Source organism: Vanellus vanellus (assembly GCF_965231255.1).
Source record: "Vanellus vanellus genome assembly, chromosome: 3".
NCBI lineage: Eukaryota > Metazoa > Chordata > Aves > Charadriiformes > Charadriidae > Vanellus > Vanellus vanellus.
Window position 1 is genome coordinate 20,998,127 of NC_138907.1, and position 15,537 is coordinate 21,013,663.

General features: G+C 42.9%; 2 protein-coding genes across 5 annotated transcripts in view; both read left to right on the plus strand.

The window, feature by feature from the left end:
* The window catches only part of PARP1 (poly(ADP-ribose) polymerase 1), a 34,968-nt gene extending 28,808 nt beyond the window's left edge, over positions 1–6,160 (plus strand). Inside the window, exons 17-23 of the mRNA XM_082481721.1 lie at positions 261–389; positions 1,153–1,251; positions 1,797–1,949; positions 2,242–2,369; positions 2,762–2,823; positions 3,933–4,047; positions 5,600–6,160. Coding sequence (XP_082337847.1) covers positions 261–389; positions 1,153–1,251; positions 1,797–1,949; positions 2,242–2,369; positions 2,762–2,823; positions 3,933–4,047; positions 5,600–5,681 — 768 coding nt within the window. The 3' untranslated portion in view covers positions 5,682–6,160. The remainder of the gene's footprint in view (positions 1–260; positions 390–1,152; positions 1,252–1,796; positions 1,950–2,241; positions 2,370–2,761; positions 2,824–3,932; positions 4,048–5,599) is intronic.
* Positions 6,161–11,981: 5,821 nt separating this feature from the next.
* LIN9 (lin-9 DREAM MuvB core complex component) overlaps positions 11,982–15,537 on the plus strand; it is a gene marked incomplete at its 5' end in the record, with an annotated part of 40,652 nt that continues 37,096 nt past the window's right edge. For all 4 annotated transcript variants that reach the window (XM_082481423.1, XM_082481424.1, XM_082481425.1 and 1 more), the window contains one exon: positions 11,982–12,060. In XM_082481423.1, coding sequence (XP_082337549.1) covers positions 11,982–12,060 — 79 coding nt within the window. The remainder of the gene's footprint in view (positions 12,061–15,537) is intronic.

Sequence of the window (15,537 nt, forward strand, 5' to 3'; positions counted from 1 at the left end):
GGTTTGTTTATGTGCGTATGTGTATGCATATACAAATAACTATATGTAAAAGTATTAAAAGATATGTTATATATTATATTTATTTATATATTTGTGTGTATATTTTAATATATTTATATCTATATTGAATTAAAAAAGCAGTGGTGTTAGATGGCAGTGTGTGGCCCGTGATTCGTGTATGCTTTTATAATTTGGCTTATTCCAGAATTATTCTGAACGTATCAAAGGCACAAGTAAAGGAACCTCTTTAAATTCTTCAGGCTAAAGTGCAGATGTTGGACAACCTGCTTGATATTGAGGTTGCTTACAGCCTTCTCAGAGGTGGAAATGATGATGGCGATAAAGACCCGATTGACATCAACTATGAAAAACTTAGAACTGATATTAAGGTAAAGGAAATCAAAGTAAATGCCTGACTGTGAATACAAGCTGGTATCCTGATGTTTTGGAGTATAGCAGATTACCTAAACTGTAAGTGGACAGGTGTATTAGCATGAATTCAATGAAGGGCCACCGAGATGGTTAAGGGACTGGGGAGTGTGTTGTACGAGGAGATGCTGAAAGAGCTGGAGCTTTTTAACTTGGAGAAAAGAAGGCTCAGGGGATATTTTATCAATGTCTATGAATACCTGATAGGGAAAGGGAGTAAAGAAGACAGAGACAGACACTTTTCAATGGTATCCAGTGACAAGAGGCAATGGGCACAAATTGAAATACAGAAAATTGTACTTAAACAAAAGAAAAAGCTTTTGTTGTTGACGGTGTTTGGTTTGGGTATTTTTGTTAGTTTGTTTACTGTGAGGGTGGTGAAACACTGGAAAAGTTTGCCCAGCGAGGCTGCGGAGGCTCCATTCTTGGAGGTGTTGAAAGCCTGACCGGGCTCAGCCTTTTGCAACCTCCTCCAGCTAACCCTGCTTTGAGCAGAGGAGTTGGAAATCACCTCAATTTCCGAGGTGCCTTCCCGTCTCAGACATTCTGTGGCTGAGTGCTGTTTGTATACCTGTACATCTTCTCTAGCTGGGAATAAATTTCCACCTAAATGATAAAGGAGGCTAAAACTGGGGACTTGCAGCATAGGACAGTTGTCATCATGTTATAAGAAGCCTGCTAGTTTGTATGCTAAAGAAACTTCCCTTGTTTGCCTCTTTGCAGGTTGTTGACAAAGATTCAGAAGAAGCCAAGATTATTAAACAATATGTGAAAAATACTCATGCTGCTACTCACAACGCATATGATCTCAAAGTCGTGGATGTAAGCTGGGCAATACTGGGGTTTAAGTTGGTGAAGATGGACTAACTTGACTTGTTTGCAGTTTCCTTTTATTTTTGGGTAGCTTAACTAGTTTCCTTTGTTGAAGGGATGGTTTGACAGACCAATTGCTATTTAATAGAACAGCGAAAGTCCAGGCAAAGAGGAGTCTACGCTTACTGAGATGTCTTTGGGAGTGTGTTTTTATTTTAATTTAATTGGGCCTCAAAAAGGAGGTGGAGGAGTAATCATCTTCTAAAACTGAGCCTTAGTTCATTGAATGATTTTTTTCTGTAGAACTATGGTCTCATGAAAATGCAGAAGGAAAGGCAGGGAAGTAATCCATAAGTACTGTGTGATCACTGCTACCTCTTTTTTGCTAGCATGACATAGAAAACTGCAAATACTTAAAACCATCCAGATGAATTTTCCCAGCAGATTAGTGCATGTTTCAGATTGGATGATTTTTTTTCATTTGATTAGTTGCATGAAGGTAATGGTTTATTTGCTTGGTTGTTCTTTTTCTTCTATCCCTTTTTGAATTGAAGATCTTCAGGATTGAGCGTGAAGGAGAGAGTCAGCGTTACAAGCCATTTAAGCAGCTTCATAATCGCCAGCTGCTGTGGCATGGTTCCCGCACCACCAACTTCGCTGGTATCCTCTCACAGGGTCTCCGGATAGCTCCCCCTGAAGCTCCTGTGGTACGTTAAACAGCCAGCTTCTCTGGCTGCCTCCACCCCTGTGCCCAGACATGGCCACTGTCAGCGACAACCTAAATAGGAGAATTTCTGAGTGGGGAGGGCTCAATGTTACCTTTCAGCATGCAGGCGATGCTGTGTGTCCAGAGTGAGTTGCTGACTGGTGTCCGCAAGAGCTTGAGTTGCAGCTTTGCTCTCTGGGAGCCCAGCCAGGTGGATTCAATGCTGTCTTTGTGTTAATGACCCAATCTTTTTTATTCTTTTTTTTTTCGTCGTCTTCTTTTGCTGCTTGCAGACCGGCTACATGTTTGGGAAGGGCATCTATTTTGCCGACATGGTATCCAAGAGTGCCAACTACTGTCACACATCTCAAGCTGATCCCATAGGCTTAATACTACTGGGAGAAGTTGCTCTTGGAAATATGTAAGTAACTTATGAAGAGTATTTGCCACCAAACATGCTCAATATTTTGTGGTAGAAGGTGATGCTAAAATTGCAAGCCTTTTATTCAGTGTGAAGAAAGAGCACTGTGTATTTCTTTAGAAACAAGTTTTCTTTCTTATTAAAATGAGAGCTATTTGGTGGGACAAAAGAAAAAAAAATCACTGTTGCATTAAAACTAGTAACTGAGACAAAGAAGGAAGACTGTTGAGTTACAGAAAAGTAGAATCTAAATTAACATTATATTAACTCACTGTAAAGTGAAGCCTGGAAAAAACCACACACACAAAAAAAAAAAAAAACAACCAACATTTTTCACTAAGATAGTTTAAGATGAACGTAAAATTCTATTGTGTGTTCTCTGTGCTGTCCAGGTATGAGCTAAAGAACGCTTCTCACATAACAAAATTGCCCAAGGGAAAACACAGTGTGAAAGGTAAGCATTAGTAGTTGTCATTGGTAATTTGTTATTGATGGCAAGCTCACCTTGTGGCTCTGTGCTTAGTGAAGAGAAATATAGTAATTTCATAATTGTACTTCCTTTAAGAGTTTGCATAATGTTGCCCTATAGTTGCATCTGTGTATGTGTATACGGTGTATTGAGATGGGAGTTATAGTACACTTGGAATGTTAAGACTGAAGTTAATGTGTTGCCTGAAGTTCAGGAGGAAACTTTCATTTCGTATTACACAACAGAAAATGTCAGGTGCGTTCTCCAACTTCTCAGTTGCTTTCATCATAGCAATACTATGTATTTTAGAAGAAAAATGGGAAGATGAGAGGTTTGATAGATCAGAAGAATAATTGTTTAGCTTTCAAAGTACCTTAGAAGTTTGGAGAGAAGGGAAAATCTAAGAATAAAAGTTCAGATGGAACAGCTGTTCTCATTACATTTCTATCTGCAAGAAGTATCAGGATATTGCACTGAAAAAAAAGATGAGAGGGAAGACTTAGCTCTCTAATTCAAGCAAAAGAAATGGTAATCATGACTGTCTTCTGTACTGAGATGGGAGAGCAGAGAACAGTAACATGCAGTAATGAGTGGCTTTTCTTAAACTGTTCATTTTGAGAGGCTTAAAAAATCAGTTCCCTAAAATAGAATAAAATGTGATTTAGCATCTTTTTCAATACATACTACTCACACTATTATGGATGTCAAATCAGGTTTGTATTGAAGAGTTTAGAGAGAATAAGAAATGGTTTGTTCCCTGAAAATGCTGCAATGTGCATATTTTCATTAATGGACCTAGGGTATGAGAGCTGTAAGTCTGGTCTGTTTTAGCTTTGATCATGCAGACTAGACAACTAACAGCCCAAAGTCTAAAATTCTCACTTTTAATGTAGCAGAGTACAAGTACAATAAGTATGGTGATGCTGAATTGAATAAACAGACTACGTCATTTGTGTTCTTTTTAAGATACTTCTGCACTTGGTCAGCATTTGAAAATTATGTGAGGTAATATTTGGCTGGCTGAGTCATTTTCTTTACATGCAAAGTCTGTGTTTGCCTTCTAGATTTGTAACTAATGTTTTTTCCCTTTCTAGGCTTGGGCAAAACTGCACCTGATCCCACAGCCACTACCACCCTTGGTGGTGTAGAGGTACCCTTAGGGAATGGGATCTCAACGGGAATTAATGATACTTGTCTTCTGTATAATGAGTATCCTTTGCTATTATGTTGGCTGCACACTGTGTTTGAGTGTGGCTGAGTTTAGCAGGACTTTGCTAATGTTGGTCAGGAGTTTTGGCACAGTGTGTTTTGTTTCTTTTAGAACTGCTTTGGAGTACTCACAGACAATTTAGAGTCTCTCCTCTAAGAGAGATGATTTCACAGTTGTCACACTTAAATTGTCGTTCTGCACAAAAGGAAACGATACACGTAGCAAACAGCTGTTGTCCCAACAGGACTCGATACCCGAGGGCATTGGAGTGGCCACGCGACAGTGCCCAGTAGTGCCTTGCCCAGAGATGTGCCAGGACAAGGGGAGGGGAATGCAACCTTGTTGTTTCACATCACTGCAGTCTGGTTTCTTCCTTGTGGTACTGTGGCTGGCCAGCTTGGCCAGGAGGAGGTGGGGGAGCCAGCACTGTGGCTTGATGGAGTCTCTCATCACACAGCTTCTCTTGTGTTCCCCAGACCCTTTGCAAATATTGAGGTAAACCTCAGGTGCCCATCACAGATGTAGCCATTAAGGCTCTTTGTAGGCAGAAGTGTCCCCAAACGAACATGTGCTCAACATTCACAAGAGGTCATAAGAATAAGTGATGTCTGAGGTCCCAGATCAATCTCTTCACTGCCAGTGAAGCAAGTAACCCATTAGTACAACCTCTGGGTTGTGTAGAAACTGTCTTCTCTTTCAGTAAGCTGTTTTCCTCTTACAAGCAGTCTTGACAACAGAACTCATGGCAATACTGGTTTTGTCTTGAGCAATACTGGGTTTATCTTGAGTTTTCTTAAATATAGCATCTGTCTTGGTCAGATGATAAAATATAATACAGTTAATTATAGCTAATTGAGGTAACATGATGTGCATTCATTTTGTTTTATGCTGTGTTTAATGGGGATGCTTTTAATCTAAAATCAGGATTAGAGGTAAGTTTGAGGCCTAAAGCATTGAGAAACAAATAGGCAAGCTGTGACTGTCTTCTGAAAAAATAAAATGGTGCGGTCATAGAATGTGCAAGCACTGCCAACCATTGTAGAGCTCTTCTCTGTGATTCCAGTTTGGATTTTTTAGTGGGAAATTAAGAAGATATTAATGACTTTGTGCTGAAAGGTAGCAATAGAACTACAATTATAATTGTAGATGCCAGGTCTGTAACTGCAGAGTTCATCTAGGCTACGTCGCTCCACTGCTTAGATAGCAAGAGAGGTGTTTTGTGTTATAGCTCTGGCTGACAAAAATTAATCTTCAAGAGCTACAGCCCCATATCTAAGTCAGTTCACCTGCCTGTCACTCAGGATTCCTGCTGCACCATCATTAATTCTCCATATGACTGTGAGTTGCTTGTTTCTAACTATTGTATAAAACATTTCCAGATTCAAAGAAAATTCAAATTTAAAGATTTGTGGTTTGAGCTGTTACAACTGCTTACTCACACAGGCATCTGTGTGCTAACTTAAGTTTGAAGGTGAAGTTTGACTGTGTTTTGAGGATTTTTCTGGGTTACTAATATCAACAACTGCAATTATTCCTTAACATTCTTCCCAGATATATTGTGTATGATGTTGCTCAGGTAAATCTGAAGTACCTGCTGAAACTGAAATTCAACTATAAGACATCACTCTGGTGAACAGTATTTAGAAGCCCTGTTAGAGTTATACTGTAGTTACACTATAGCGTTGACTTCTGACATGCTTACGCATTGACTTCTCTTACCAAGATATCAAGAGCTAAACTGCAGAAGAGGTTACTAAATCCTATTTAGTACAACACTTAGTGAAAGTTTTATATAACTGTGTGGCAACACACGGACCTGAATTCTGATGAGAACGAGTACCTGGTTTTGTTTTATACCACTTCTAATTTGGGGGCTTTCAAGTGTTTCTTTTAATCGACCAAACTGATGAAAAAAAAAATAAAAATCAAGCTTGAGTTTTTAGCCAAACAGAGCTGGGCAATAGCAGGAGAAGGAACTTGAGGATGTTTGCATTACTTGCTCTGTTATGGTTTTCTCTTGTTTAAGATACCCTTTTTTCAGTTTTCAATTGAATAAATGATAAATGTGCATTTATTTTGAGGTAAAAAAAATAAAAGCTAATTTCATACTAACAGCTTTATGTTTCAAAACTTCCAAATTGTTTTGGTTTTGAGTCATGATTTAAATGTATTTGGTAGAATGTTCTTAAACATGATGTCTCTCTCTGAAGATCAAATGCCAAATATTGAAATCTGTAGTCACGTTTCAGGAAGTCATGGTGAAATGAAAATTTGGACTTTCCACTGAGACTTGATCTGTCAACAGTTGGTGTGGTAAACATGGAAAATGAACTTGTGGCTGTTTGAATTTAGTATTAGCCCCAATAAACCTCCTTTAAATATCTACCTTCAACGTGATGTAAGTTGGTTGTTGTAGACTCAAGTCCTAACAAAGCCATAAGTTGTTTGGGCTCAAGCTTCGCTCATCATGACCTGATCTATTGCCACTCTGTGTGGGTAGTCTTGAATTTCCTGTCTTGAAAGGTCAATATAAACTAGTAATTTCAATGATTAGTGATGTTTGTTACTTCTCACTTTCAGTAAGTCATCGAGCAATGTGGGAGTACTTGATTATAGAGCAACATCGGTTCTTTCTCTTCAAAAATCACCGATTTCCCTGAGCTATTAGGGCAAGCTGGCTAATCCCAAGGGACAGCTCTGCATTGGCAGCGCATTCAGTATCTGCTCCACTATGACAGTTCCCTTCCCAAGAAGGGACAGTACAGGCTCATTCTGACCGTTGCAGATTCAGTCTGGTAACCTGTGTGGAAACAGCAGATCCTTTCCTAAAATGTCATGTCATGTCCCAGTGCCTTTTGAAAAAGGAGTTTGAAGCCGAAGTGATTGCTTATGGTGCAGCTGTTTCCAGGACCCCTGAAAGAGAGGAGGATGAGGAGCGGTAGATGGAAAATGTCGGGGAGAGAAGGAAATGTGGAAGGACTGGGTAAGTCATATGGCTTGAGGACAGTTCAACACAAGAGAATGGATTGAGGTTGGTGCTAATGGATTTTTAGAGGCAGTGAAGAGAGTGGTCTTTGTCTTCTGGTTCTTCAGTAGCTTAACCAGTGTCTAATCATTGTTTTGCTTCCAACAGAAACTTTTGGTCTGCCACTTAGATATAATCTTGTCAGTCACTGAAAGAGAACACGAGAACTGGTTCAGTTTATTTGTGAGGTGGTCCCTCCCCCCAAGAAAAAAAAAAAAAAAAAAAAAAAAAAAAAAAAAACAAACAGCTTACCATTCGGTTGGGACCAGGAATTAAAGGTAGATGCTTTTGATGTTCCCTCTGTCACCTGTACCAGAGGTGGCTCAAAGTTCCCTTGTGCTCCAACCCAAGCAGTGCAAGGAGTGCTTTATGATGCATATATAATGCTCAGTTACAATTGCAGCACAAGCAAGTATATCCCAAGCTGCCTCTAACCTCGCACATACAGCAGTAACAGATACAGTACAACAGGACTTTCTGGAGAGGCAGCAGGTGCCGTTTGGGGACCGTAGAAGAGCCCTGGTGTGACTGTCCCACAGTGAAATGTAATGTGAATACAGGTGCTGCTTCTGCTGCCAGCTTGTCCAACCGCAAAGCGGACCTGCTACTCCTGAAAGCAGGCGCTGGTGCTGCTGTGACCCAGCGTAGACAGCCTGTCCCCAGGGCCAGGCTGAGAAGAGCAGCACAGTGACAACCACTGAAGGCGTTACTTTTGGACTATGTGCACAAAGCAGAGCTGGATGAATAGGTAGTCCCATTTCTGTCAAAACTACTTGAAAGGAACGAGTTGTCAAGACATTGGGTCCCATGACATGCTCTGCTTTTTTCAGAGGAGGGATGTTGAGGAATGACTTCTGCTCTAAATGTTAAACTACAAAAAGCAGCCATGTATAAATATTTAACCATTTTATCTTTATTTAGCGTGGCTGGAGGCCCTGTTGTACAATGGCTCGCAAATGTTAAGATAGCCCATGCAGTTTATATGAACCAGCTAAACTGCCAGTCAGCCTAGGCTGACTGATTGGCAGTCAGCTTAAATTGTCTGTGACTTGCCCAAGTTCATGCAGGAAAGAAGTGGCTGAGAAAAGAGTACACCCAACCATGTACTTTAGCTATAAAACAATCTTTAAATCCTTTGGTACAGCCATTAATGAAATCCCACCCCCGCCCTTCTGCTTCTTATCAGAGGAAAGGGGGAGGAGGGGGGAGCCCCAAATAATGTATATGTGAAAAAGACCTCTGGGCACATCACACTTTCTCAATACCATAAAGAGTTGTACTCATGTTCTTAAATGAGTCGTGCAGTGTTTGTAACTACTGAGGTCTTTGCTTCAGCTTTCTTTCTGGAAGATTGTTCCAGACCTCTCTCTATGAGTTCTGGGGACATAATGTTCTGCTGAAGTATTTTTGTGGCCAATTTATATCCCACTTCGTATTTTGCTTAAATTTCTTTTATATATGTGATGAGGCCCCTAACATAGTCCATTATATTCTCACTCTTTCTGTTATGCCCATAAAAGAGATAGTTTCCGGTGTTGTGGAGTACGTTCATCCAACCAAGAGCTTGTGTGTCCTTCTACTTTCAAATAAATGCCAGGCTACTTGTCCAGAAATGATCATTTTGGAGATGCACTGGCACCTATGAGAAGAAATGCAGAGGTAGATCCCAGCCAAGATAACTTGCTGGTTTTCATGAGTTCCAGTGTGAAGGCGGCATGTGGGCCAGTGGGCATTGTGGGTTGCTTTCACAGAAAGTGAGATCCACGAGTGTGGTCTGAAGGTGAGAAGAAGGAATGGCTTTCCAGCAACTGAAAAGGGAAACTGCTGCTTCTCCTGCCCTCTTGTTACAAATTCTAATTTCATAAAGTGATTAATGCAGCAGCAGGACTCGGACTTCACGAGAACGTACTTCAGTGACTGAAGAGCATGCTTTTCTGCCAACTGTCTGTGCTTTTCTTCCTGCTACCAGTGCCTGCCTAGGGGAGGTGAGAAAATAACACCTTAGCCATCTCCTGTCCCCGGGAAGTAGCATTACCTGCACTGTGCTGACAAGACTCTGAATGTCTTGATTAGTAGGTGGTGTAACCCATGTCTTAATATCATCTGCAGTAATTAAGGAGAAATGGGAATGCAGAAGTGCTTTGTGCAGCATTTTGGCGTGCACCATTAAGAGCAGTTGCCTAACATGACCCTCTGGGAAAGCAAATGGCATGAGTGAAGCCAGTTGAAAGATCTCCCTCCATCTGTGCAAGTCAGGTGAGTCAGCAGGACCTAATGGCAGGTTGTTAGCAACCAGTGCAGACGTTCTCGGTCACCGTGCCTGTCTGTCAGAATAGTTGTGTCATTTCCACGTCACCCAAGTGCAAGCTGCAAATTTGCCAGAATGATAAAAGGACGGGCTGAAAACATTGTGTATTTGTCAAATGGCACTGGCTACGGCTTTGTCAAATGGGGTTGCGTTTGTGTGACTTGGAAACAGCATGCGCAGGAGAAATGAAAAAACAGAATATAGAGATACTGCAGTATTCATGAAAGGCCAAGATGTAAAAGGTCTGTTATAGCAGGGGTCCTCATAATACAGTGGTGTTACCCTTTCAGCACAGTGAATGGTTATAGCTTCTGCTAAATATTTTCCAAATGCAGCTGTTGGAATGAAATGCAGGAGGAGCCAGCATCATGTTGCTGGGAGCTGCATTCTACCTTCTGGCCTGGTAATTTTTAAGACGATGAGCAGGAGGTGTTGGGGGCAGGGGGAAAATCTCTCTTAGCTTTCTCATCTGTTTTCCAGTTTTATCACAATGCACAAAGAAGCCCTGAAAGGCATTGGGTTTTTTTCTTTTTTTCCTCTTTCCCTTCTAGAAATTCAAGCCCCGAGGAGTGTTGCAAAATGTGATTGTGTTGTGGAAAACTTTTCTTCCCTCCCCTGAAAATCCTTTGCTTTGGTGAAAGCTCTAGCATCAGGGTGGTGCTGGGCAGCTGCCGCTTTCAGCACAGCGAGACATAATGACAAGGTTTACATAGCGCAGCAGTAAAACTCTCGCTGGCGACCAGTGTCTCCTGTTGGCTGTGGAAGTCTCAGTGTCACCACTCTTAGCTGAGCATTAACATACAACCCTTGCAACACGGGGAGCCTAGCTGAAATACAGAAAAAGTATTAGTGTCATTAACGCGTTATTGTTTACCAGAGCCTGGAAGGTCTGGTCCATGTCAGGCTTTTTCGGTGGTGGAGGAGTTTTATTAAAAGGGAAAATTGTACAGGGTTTAATGTTGTGTAGTTTTTGCCTTTGAAAAAGCACAGATTTCTGTTTTGTTGCGCTTTTTTTCTAGTTTATTTAGTGTTGTGCCTATGCTGCTTTTCATCTGCCTACTGTAGTTGCTTTGTTGTGTGCTGTGCAGTATGGAAAGCTCTCGCTGGAGCGTCTTAGTCCCTTTGGGGGCTAAGGGGAAGGAAGGCTGTTTGAACAGCCTTGCACAATGACCTGAAAAGGGGTGGAAATCTATGCTAGGCTTTGTCTTTTCTTTTTACTTTTTTACTTTTTTTTTTTTTTTTTTAAACTCTGAACATAGAAAGCCCTGGGGGAATTTCTAAAGGATTTTAGTCAGTTTGTTTCTTCTCTTAGAAACTCACTTTTTTCCTCTTAAGCACAGTGGCAGTGTTGATTTTTTTTTTTTTTTTTAATTTTTTTTTAATTGTTTAATAACATGACCTATATCCATCCCCTCTCAACCTGCTAAAGTGGCTAGTCATCTGAGTTCGTTAGCAAATTAAGAACACAAATGTCCCGAGATAGACATTTACTGTTTTGCAGAATCCTTGGTTTCACCTAGATGCTTTTAAAGAGATGCAAAGAGGCATAGCATCCATTTTGCATGACGCCATGGTGCTGTTGGCAACATGTTTAAGATGTGACACTGACTTAGCCTTGACTATAAGATACTGTTAATTTATATTGAACTTCAATTTGCATTTTCATATACTTAAAAAAAAAAAAAGGCATTTTGGGTGGTATAAGTAGCAGTAGGTGCTGTTGTCAAAGCCTGACACACGTACAGATTCTTGGTCCATGAGTATTTAAGGTGCTTGTGGTTTACGATAACATCTCCATGCTTTGATTTCTTGATGCAGAAGCTTTAAAATTCACTGTGGCACAGAGAACTAAAGGGACTACAGAAGGAAACCACCTCTGCTGCTTGCGGAAAGCTTTCTGCTGCGATGGTAGGGGACTGCGTTAGAGGGCAGACCGAGACAAGGAGTGCATTAGGCAGCGACTATCCCCTGGCCCTGGTTTGTTGGCTCTCCCCCTGGCCCTGGGTGAGAACAAGTGAGACCTTGACCTTCAAGCCTTGGACTCGGTGAGCATTCCAGTCGACTCTTCCTGAAGAGTGCCATAGACCATGACTACAGGGCCAGGTCTGATTACGCTGGGATTTTTATTCTTATCACTTACCCCGCCTGAAGTCTCACCTTTGCAATCATTTCAGTTAGGCATGGGACAGCGAACAGTGGAAAGCAGAGACAAGGAAAATAAGTACGGTTTAGCAAAAAAAAAAAAAAAAAATTATTTCAAGAAGATGGACACAACATAGGGATTGCTGCCTTGGGGTGACCCTTTGGACCAGGTGACAGTCTACCACCCCCGTTCTCCCTCATCCTGCCGGGATCCGGGAGGCCCGCGAGGGGGGGAGGAGCGTCTGCTTTGTCACGGATCGGGGGCAAAACCGGCCTCCTATCGCCTTCCCTAAACGCCCCCGTCAGCGCGGGGTGAGCCGCCCGCCGCCCCTTCCCCTCAGCCGGCGGCTCCTCGGGCGGCTGAACGCCCGTTACCGCCCCGCGCACGCGCCCGGCCCGCGAGCGCCCTCCCCGCGCGGCAGCGCCGCCTCGCGCAAGGCCCCGTCTCCTCCCCCAGAATGCACCGCGCCAGGCAGCCTTTGAAAAAGCGGCGCGGCTCGTTCAAGATGGCGGAGCTCGATCAGCTGCCTGACGAGAGTGAGTAGCGACCCGTGCCCCCCGCCGCCGCTGCCCGCCCGGCACCGCCACCTCCCTCCCTCCCCCCATCGCCCCCGCCTCCCTCCCCCGGCGGGACACCCGCGCCACGTCCCGCCACCGGCCCGCCTCCTTCCCTCAAGTCGTGGGTGCTGTGCGGGGCCGGAGCCCGAGCCTCCTCCCTGGCAACCGGGCCGGCCCGGCTCCCCCCCCCGCCGCCGTCGCCCTGTCGCCGCCGCCCCTCCCGGGCGAGGCCCTGGCCCAGCCGGTGGCGTGGGGAGGGCGGCGGGCGAGGAGCTGCCTCCCGAGGGTGCGACCCTCGTTGCCCTGGGGGGTGCTGGGGCTGGGCCCCCCGCCCCGCCCCGGTGAGGCGGCGGGGCTGGCCGGGCGTCACCTGCCGGGCGGGCGGGGTGCGGGGCGGGGGCGCGGGAACCGGGAGCCGGGCGGGGAGGGGAGAGCGTGAGTGAGTGAGTGTGCGGGGCGCACCTGACAGCCTGCCCTGCCTGCGGGGGTGAGGGCAGTGCGGGGGAAGGAGCGTCCTGCCCCGGGGAAGGGGTGAGTAGCCCAGTGCTCCTGTCCCTTCCGTCGGCCTAGGGGGGAAGGAGGACTTACGTGCTCGTAGCATGTGCTGTGTACGGCGTGAACATCTCTGAAGGACTTGGGGGGGGCTAGGGCATGCACATTGCATCTAGGGGGCACTGATAAATGCAGAGGGAAGAGCTCAAAGACCCTGCATTGTGTGTCAGTACGTGAAAGCTAGCTGTATAGGATGACACAGTATGGAAATAGATGCTTGCATACATACAGACCTGTATGTCTACATAGGGTTGGTATGAACGTTGTTTTCAGTGCACACAAGGATTAGGTAGAAACTTAGGTGTAGATGAGAAAGATGCATGTGTTGCTGTATGTATGGATTCATGCACGAGGTACCTTAGTGTTATAGACGAGGGCATTATTTAATGTAAAATGCGTCTTCGTGCTACCTTGATATGCCTTCTTACAAAGAATGCTATAGAATTTAGAAAGACCAAGTTTTACAAGTGAATAATTGAGGGTGCTGGTCTACTAGAAAGAGAAAATGTGAAGGGCGATAGGGGCACATAAAGGAGAAATTGGTTGTGTTCTTATGTGCTTCCTTTGTGCTCTTCAGCAGTGTTGGAAGTAATTGGTGGGACAGTTTCTGTGTGCTGTGGATTCTAGATTAATTGTGACCATGTGACACAAGACACCTAAGCTGCTTGCTGAAAGAAAAAAGCAAGGATTCCTTGATAACCAGCAGCGGCTGAATGGAGCTCTAAGCTGAACTAGAGGATATATTTATTTTTTTAAAAAAGTAATGGTTTTAGCTCTTTCTGTACTACTGTCTTTCCTTTACTCTGTTACCCTTTTGTTTCTAGTGGTACACTAAGCAGCAGTAGTGATCTTCAGTCTGAGAAACCACAGAACAGAGAACAGCGTGAAATCAACAACTGATATCTATCGTATGCTCTCATAATCATCGCTGGATGTTAAGTTCTGACACTTACCGCTGAAGACAGTGTCTAAGTAAAGGAGATCCAGAGGATGACAGAGGAAAGGGTAGATTTTGTGTGAGGCAATTTGGAAGGCTGAGGCGGCTTTTGTCACAGAGATGGTGCACAAGGTGGATATAATGAACAAGGTGGAAAGAACCGAGCCAGTGTGAAGGCATTGCTTAGATAGAACATACATACACAACTACATACAGGCCTAAGTCATCCATATGGATACTTGCAGGTGCTACTTGTATATAACTACTGGTTCTACGAATTCACTGTGGTTATTTAGACAGTTATTTCAGTAAGGGAAAGCTAATGTGTGAATATCTGTAAATTCACAAGGGCTTTCTGGAGAGAGATGTCTCTTGTTGGAAGTGACTTATAGAGTAGGGTAAGACCTGGTAGAGAAATGCCCCTCTGCTATCTGTAGGTACTATTGGCTCTGTGCTTCTGAGGGGAAAAATAATTTGATTATTTTTCCACTGAGATTTTTTTGTATTGATCTGTGTGCGGAATCCATTGTCATTCACTTGATCAGAATGCAGAGGGAAGGGGGCTTCTCCTTGATGGCTTAACCTTGTAGCCTTGTAGATGATATTGTCAATAGTCACAATGTAGTTGAATATTTATAATCATTTCAGTTTAGTGGTTTGAATTCCTTACAGAAAATTACTCTGAATAGTCATTGAATTATTCAGTGATTTAGGAAAATATATAGACCAATAACCATTTCTTTCTCAAAGTTATCCTGACTGTTGCTTTAAAAAAAAACCATAATTACTTTTGGGACATCCAGGAAGCTTTAAATTTCTTTCAGAGCCTCACTTACAATCTGTTTTTGTTCTGTATACAGCTCTAGCAGAACTGGGCTTACATGAAGCATTGTAAAACTTTAGATGAAACTGTAAATACGCGCCAAGGTAAAACTAGGCATTTGATAGTTTCAATAAATGTACGTACAAACAGGGTGGACTTATATTTTTGGTGACACGTTTTGTGCATCACCATGCAAATTCACGAACATACCAACTGTTCTGTATCAGAAGGTTCTCAGAGACAAGTGACTCGGAGTTAAAATATTGCTTCAGACTACGATGTGTGGATCTCCGTTACAACTCCAACAACTGTCGAGGAAAAAATGGTTAATATCCCTACACAGCCAGTGTCATTGTTTTAACCAAACAGATTTATGAAGGGTCATTGTAAATTAATGATAGAACCGATACTCTCAATTTGGTACAGCTCAGTCATGTACACTGTACCATACTAGAATCTGATTAATATAAGTCATGGACCAACAAGACAACCATAATTAATAATTAGCAGTATTTTATTGCTTATTGGATCTACTAGAATGGACAGTGATTAAGTTACTGTTCCTGCTTTTGCCTTACCCGTCTTCTAGAGAAGGCACCATGTGTTTCAAGAAGTTAATGTAAAGTATGAAAAATAAATTTTTTGTCTCTTTGACACCTTTACGTTGCCTACAGTGGCATCAGGAAGATTTGACAGGTCTATTGCTTCACCTGTAACAGATAGGAGAGTAGAGAGCATCACTCAGTTTCACCCAGGATTGTGCTATAATGCAGACCCTTGCCAGCAGTCATTCTTATGGTATCTTCTTGGCAGGTGAAACAGACACTGTGCATATATTTGTGGAGGTAATAGGCTTCTCCTGTGCTGACTTTGCCCCTAAGGTTTGTGTTTAATGAAGTTTCGTGCAGGTAGGGGATGTTTTGTTTTTTTTCATCAAATAGAGAGGGAGCTTCATTTTTTCTCTAGTGTTGGTGAACTACTGGAAATGCGACAGTTTCAAAGAGGGTTTGCCTTGTGCTTCCATTCCTATTCTTTCCAGTTTTGGTGAACTGGGTGTTTTTAAATTACACTGTAATTATTGACACACATAGTTCTTTCATTTCCAGTCTTGTACTTAAAATTAAGACATAAACTTAGTCCTGAC